Source organism: Loxodonta africana, chromosome 7 (assembly GCF_030014295.1).
Source record: "Loxodonta africana isolate mLoxAfr1 chromosome 7, mLoxAfr1.hap2, whole genome shotgun sequence".
NCBI classification, from domain to species: Eukaryota; Metazoa; Chordata; class Mammalia; order Proboscidea; family Elephantidae; genus Loxodonta; species Loxodonta africana.
The window spans coordinates 56,635,641-56,642,682 of NC_087348.1; the positions used below are offsets into that span (position 1 = coordinate 56,635,641).

At 36.5% G+C, this 7,042-nt stretch overlaps 1 protein-coding gene across 1 annotated transcript in view; it reads right to left on the reverse strand.

Moving 5' to 3' along the window:
• Positions 1 to 1,160, reverse strand: part of BBOX1 (gamma-butyrobetaine hydroxylase 1) — a 69,143-nt gene extending 67,983 nt beyond the window's left edge. The window contains exon 1 of the mRNA XM_003412311.3: positions 942 to 1,160. Within this exon, the coding sequence (XP_003412359.1) occupies positions 942 to 1,160 (219 nt within the window). The remainder of the gene's footprint in view (positions 1 to 941) is intronic.
• Between the last annotated feature and the right edge of the window lie 5,882 nt (positions 1,161 to 7,042).

Below are 7,042 nucleotides of genomic sequence, written 5' to 3' on the forward strand. Positions count from 1 at the left end.
TTTCATGATGACTTCAAGATAAATATCGATTCAGATCCTTGCTAAGGTTATTAGCAACAGGAATGATAATAATGCTAATAGCAATAATAACAAGAACACCATTTTGGGGACTTCCTATAAAGAGGCACTATCTAAGTGCTTTATAAAAATGGTCTTCTTAGTCCTCAGAGTGAAGGTAGATATAGCACTACTGTTATTCACATGCTTTAGGTGAAGAATATAAAACATGTCTTTTTTTTTTAAGGTCACCCAGCTAGCAGGCAGTAAAACCTAGAGTAAAATCCTTGAGTAGCAATGAGTACAAGAGTTGGGGAGAGAGAATGACCTTGCTGGTCATATTATCTCTTCTGATAAGAATCCTGGTAAATTCAGAATAGAGAAATATGGGGTAGAGGCATCCAGTTTGTGGTTTTGAGAACAATGGTTTTAAGAAACCTCAAACGACCTTACCCATCTATCCACTAATATGACTAAAAATATTGATCAATACTATATTTTGAGCACTCACTGTATGCCAGCCGCAATGCTAAACATTTGACCCAGTTTATCTCACTCGACTCTCTATGAGCAACTCCTGGTAGCATCCCTATTTTACAGGTGAGTAAGCTGAGACCCCAAAGTATTACTTTACTGTAGAAATAATTTTGATTGTGTCCTTAAGGCTACTATTTACTGAAAAAATAATGAGTAATACTATATTTTAATATATCTATACATTTATTATATAAAGACATATTTGTAAATAAATGTATATTTATAAATAAAATTTAAATAAATTTATTTAAAAGCAGAAATAGTGATAATAAAAAAACAATAGATAATAGCAGAGGCTTCCACTTATTGAGTTTGCTTACCTTGCACCAAAATTATTGGAGACGAGCCCCTTTATTTAATTTGGGAAAGAAAGAGGATAAAAAGAAACTACTTCCGGAGATAATTACCTTTTTTCTGTCAAAAGTCAGATCTTTAATTCTAATGTTTACATCCAGACCTTCGATGAGAAGTTTCCGGGCTTTTGCAGAATCCAGGTAGCAGTCAGAGCACTGGCAGTTGTCTCTCAGCCATACAGCTGGGTAGAGCGATTCTGCACCATCATGCCAGAGGACCTGCACCAAATGAGCTCCTTTCAGTGCCTCTACCCTTTGGAAGGTGCACCTCATGTTTCTGGTCTTTGGGGGTCAATCCCGTCAGCTACCGGCTACCAGCAATCAGGGTTAGAAGGAAACTCAAGCAGATTGGATCTGAACTTGACCTTTAAGAGTATGAACAGTTCAGGTGGTTTCTGGCTCTGCTATTCGATCATCTGCCAGAGTCCAAGGGTTGGCTTTCAACACCGGAACCTTTATTCTAGTGAGGGTACTTCATATGCTGTAAATAGAAGCACAGTGAGTAAATCATTACAATAATGTGCTGAGTCAGGATCCAGATGAAAACGGTGGCTCGGTTTTCTCACAGAGATTTTAGATAATGAGTTTAGAACCAATGACATATGCACGTTTGTAATTATATTTGTAGACAAGCCCTCAGATTTTTTTTAGGGAGAAAAACGTTCCACAAATTAAAAGTACAACAATCACACCTGTGCTATTTTGACTGCTACCCCAATTCACATAGCTCTGAAAACTAAAACAAAAACTTTCTATCATCCTAAATTAGTCAACTTGCTTTCACAAAGGCAATATTAGTGCAATTTATTTATTTGAGGGGGTACTCTAATTTAGTGTGTTGTGCTATCTGTTCTATCATGTGTTGTCTTACTTATACAATGCATTTTCTCAATAAAATATAAAAGTTTCTAGATTCTGCAAGGATTTCCTTGTTTGGTTTGTTCCCGAGACTTTCTGCGTTAATATACATCAATATAGCTTGCCTTGATATTTTGGCTAGTTTATTTTAAGCCCTTACTGAGAATTTTTGCTTGGGAAAACATGACTTCTTTTTATTAAATCCACAAATTTGAGGACATGCAGTACTTGTAAGGAAGGAAATCAAGCGAAAAAGAGATAGTATGGTTGGTGCTATGGACTGAGCACCTCAGAGCTGATCCTGGTCCCATTAATCACTATATATTTGACCTTGGGATAGCATGTCAATGTTCTAAATTTCATTTGCTTTAAATATTATTTTCCATAACTCTAAACTTATATGGAAGAAGCAGAGTTCCTTAACACCTTAATAGGTGATGTGTGACAATGGAAATAAGACTTCATTGCATTAAGGTGAAGGGGAGGCAGATACACACACACACACACACAAACACACACACACACATGCACTCAATGACTGCTTATAAAAGGTTTTCTATGTACCAGCACTTCAATAGACACTAAGAGATTCAGTGACAAGCAAGTTGAAAGTACTCCCTACATGTTTAGAATTTATAGGAAGACTTTATAAAACATTAAATAACTAGCTAAAAGTGAAAACAGCTTTCAGGTGATTGTTTGGTACATACTTCCCCGCCTGGAATGTGGATGTGCTGTTGGGAGTGGAGCAGTCATTTTGTGACCATGAGGCAACAAGTGGAAGAAAAAAAATCTAAATGGAGCCAGGGTTCCTCATGGTCAGGTTAAATTCACATCACCAGCACTGGGCAGCATCTCTAGACTTCTTTTTACTTGAGAAAAATAAAACCCTTATGTATTTAAGACTCTATCTGACAGCTCGTCTCGATACAGAGAGGTTGGGACAGGAAGAAATGTTTGCTCCTTCCATGGAGAAGAGGCAGAATGAGACAAGGAACCAATATGAAATTATAGCTAGAATGTGAGCAATAAAAAAGTGTTTGGTTTGGCTGGAGCAAAAGGCTGTGAGAGGGGGAAGAGTGATTGAGAGAAATTAAAAGCCATGTGGAAACCAGATCACAGAGCACCATGCATAGCAAGATAAGGAGTTTGGGCTTCATTCTGTTATGAATGGGAACTCTTTGAATTTTTTCAGGCAGAAGATTGACAGGGTTAGATGGAATCATTTTGTCAGGAAGGTGATCATGACTGTGTATAGTGCATTGGAAGAGAGTAAAAGGACTAGAATCAGGGAAATTAGTTTGGAGCTTTTTGTAGAAATCTAGTTGGGTGGAAATGAGAACCACGACGGTAAAGTGTCAATGTAAATGGAGAATAAGTGTAAATAATGTTGCAAAGATATATTTTAAATTGCCCTTCAGTTTCTTTTCTCATAATAACTTGTCATTTCTTTCCTTGGCTGTATTGTTAAAGAATGTTAGGAAAGAGAATGGCTTTGCTCCCCTTTTTTACAAAAAAATATAATTCTTTTATGAGCTATTAAAGACAGTCATGAAATGCAACACAGAATGCAATTGTTCATATGGTCCCCCATGTGGAGATGTGAATATGTTTACTCTGCAGTTATGACAAGTTTTCTTCTTGGTACAAGGCTACACCTCCTCAGTGAGTGGTAAGCAGACTGAAACTTCTGTTTTCACAGCAATTACACAGATGATAAAAAAGATCACAAGCAACATAGCAGCAGGAAAATATTTTATGAGTGTATCCTATTTTGGCTGTCAGGTTATTCTTTTTGGTACTTGACCTGATCTATTGGTAAGCTGATAGATAATTCACTTGCTAAAATTGCTTGTCAAGAATCAAAGGCAAAAAACACCAAAAAACATCCGCACACATGGCTTGAAACCTGTCTTTTTACACTGAGAATGTGCCTATCTTTTAAAACACATTTCACATATTGAACCTAGCCTGGTTTCTCAAAACCAAGTAGGATGATTTCTCCCACAATAACAGCCCTTCAGTTATTGCAGACTGCAATCATGTGTTCCCTTCTCTCTCTTCTCTAAGTTAAACCTACCCCCCTTTTCTTATCATTCTTTATAAGACGTGACCTTTCAAAATTCCTGCCATGATTATTCTCCAGTTTACCAATGTCTTTCAAAATCTGGGGCCTCCAATTTTACAAGATATCATTGATGTAATATTTCCAGTATAAAGGACAGGAAAATTAGTACCTTATCTGAAGGAAGAATAAAGAATATCTAGAAAGTCTTTTTTTTAGCCTGAGGATTTGGAAGAATATGGTAAATACAGGATCTTAAGAAAGAGCAACCAGTTTTGTTTTATGATAAGAATATTGATTTTAATTATATTGGCAGTAAGTTTACAGTTAATGTAATTAACTGGCGGTAGGCTAAGGTCAGTGGTTGGAACCCATCAGCCACTCCATGGGAGAAAAGATCTGATGATCTGCTCCTGTAAAGATTACATACAGTCTAGGAAACCCTATGTGGTAGTTGTACTCTGTCCTATAGAGTTCTATGAGTCAGAATTGACTTTACGTCACATAACAACAGCAACGAAGTAGCAGCAGTAGTCTACGTTTACATTTCCTGATGCTTTCTTCATGCCAGTCATTGTTCTTATGTGTTTCTTATATAACAACTCATTGAATCTTCATACAACCTATCTTAGTTATCCAGTGCTGCTATAACAGAAATACCAAAAGCAGTTGGCTTTAACAAATACAGGTTTATTCTTTCACAGTCTAGTAAGCTAGAAGTCTGAATTCAGGGAGCCAGCCAGAGGGGATGACTTTCTCTCTCTGTCAGCTCTGGAGAAAGGTCCTTGTCATCAATCTTGCCCTGGTCTAGGACCTTCTGAACACAGGAACCTCAGGTCTAAAGGATATGCTGTGTTTCTGGTGTTGCTTTCTTGTTGGCATGAGGTTTCCCTCTCTCTCTGCTTGCTTCTCTCTTTTATATCTCAAAAGTAGTTGATTTAAGACACAACCTAATCTTTTAAATTGAGTCCTGCCTCACAGCATAACTGCCTCTGTTCCTGCCTCAGTAACATCATAGAGACAGGATTTACAACACATAGGAAAATCATCGACGGCACTGGGTTTTTGGTTTTTAGGAAAATCAAATCAGATGACAAAATGGACGAACACACAATACTGGGAATCATGGGCTAGCCAAGTTGACACACAAATTTTCTGGGGACACAATTCAATCCATAACACAACCTAATAGAAAAATTACTGCAATTACCCATAAAAGCAGCAGAAGAAAAATGTTTGTAAATATCAGTACATAGATGATTGTAGAGTTCATCATAAGTTCTCAAAGAGAGTAAGGCAATTAAAAAAAGTTCTTATTTATTTTAAGCATCAAATTTCCATGTGTAAGTATGTATCCTAAACTCAACTCATTTTTAATGATGAGTTCCTTAATGAGTTTGAAAATGTTTTGGTTGAAAGGATTTTTATACAACTTGATACATTGGGTATACTCTTTGTAAGGCATTGTTTTGGCCACACTTAACATGGTTCCTGTACTTAAAGATGGCACAGTGTCCATGTCACACCTACTGTTGATGCAGTTACACCCACAGATACCTGCACCAACGAACACTAATTACATTCCAGCCTGTTATTTTGATCTTTCCCTCTCTCTCTTTTTCTTCTTCTTCTACCTAGCAGGTTTTAACTATACAGAAACGAAGCATATTTTTTAGACATTAGGGGAACCTGAGATTTTCCTCCAACCCACCAAGCCAAATGAAATCCTGAGAAAGATTTTCTAAGAGATGGGGAGATATCAGGACCTTGGCTGATGGGAGGCTGCTTGAGACACAGGAGAGTGTGGAAGAACTGGAATGACTTGGGTGTTGGTGAAGTTAAATTATTTGGGTATCTATGAAGGAACTTCGCATGATATATCTATACTTCACAATCTCTTTCTTAATTTACAACACATGTGAATGCTAATCTAAACAAAAACATGGTGAAAGGGAAAATAATCCCCCACCTTAAACTTTCTTGGCTTATTTATAGCTCTTTTGGGGAAAAGGAGGTGGAAATTTAAAAAATGAACAACAACAACAAAAAAAAAACAAAACATCCAAATGGTCAGTAATTATTTTAAAACAAAGATGAGAATGTGAGAGAATAGAGATACTAGATTAATGGAAACAGAACAACCAGAATGGAAATAATGAAAATGTTCACACATTGTGAAGAACATAAGCAATGTCATTAAACAATTTGTGTAGAAGCTGATGAATGGAAACCTAAACTCAAGATTGTTAGCTGTTAGTTGACTTCACAATCAGATATTTCGGCTTTGGAGGGAGAAGGCAGAAAGAAGGAATGATTTCCAGATATTACACCATAAAGCCTTAAAAATATTATTAAATACTATAAAATTGTTTTATATTTCAAACTTTAAACCATAAAAATCCATTAATTTCCACCTGGTGAGGATAGAGGGAGCCCTGGTGTTGCAGTGGTTAAGTGCTCGGCTGCTAACTGATATTTAGGCAGTTTGAATCCACCAGCTGCTCTTTGGAAACCCTATGGGGCAGTTTTACTCTGTTCTATAGGGTCACTATGAGTTGGAATTGACTAAATGGCAACGGGCTTGTTTGTTTGTTTTTGTAAGGGTAGAGGTGAACCAGACTGTATTTGTGGTGTCTGAACTTTAAAACAGTTTAAATATAGACATATGCCACTCATGTCACTGGCTAAGTCCCTTCAACTCAGAGATTTTCTTAATGTGATTTAGGAAATGTCTAAAATTCTTTTTAATTCATGAATATTTTCTCATGTGAAGAATGAATTCTACAAAGACATTGGATAGCCAGTCCACTAAGTATCAACTCTCTCCCAAATACTTCCTTTCTAAGTTATAAAATGGGTAACTCGAACTTTACTTCAGTGGAATTACCACGTTCATACTGGAGCTGAATTATCAAGGCATTTATTTACTGATGTAATATAGAGAACTGGGACTAGATTTTACAAAGATTCCTGAATTCTTTGAACCAGAACATATATTCACTAAGAGAAAGCCTACACATTTAATAGAATTGATTCAAAATACCTATCATATATCATCTCAATTTTCATTCAGGGAGAAAAACAATGAAAAGCGCACACAATGACCTTAATTAAACAACATTCTAAAGAAACATGTGCTGCTCAGCTTTTTGGGTTTGACAAAGGGCCGAAGTATAATATGTAGTCACCTTTCTTTGGACTGGGTTGTGGATTATTCAGAGAACATTTCCAA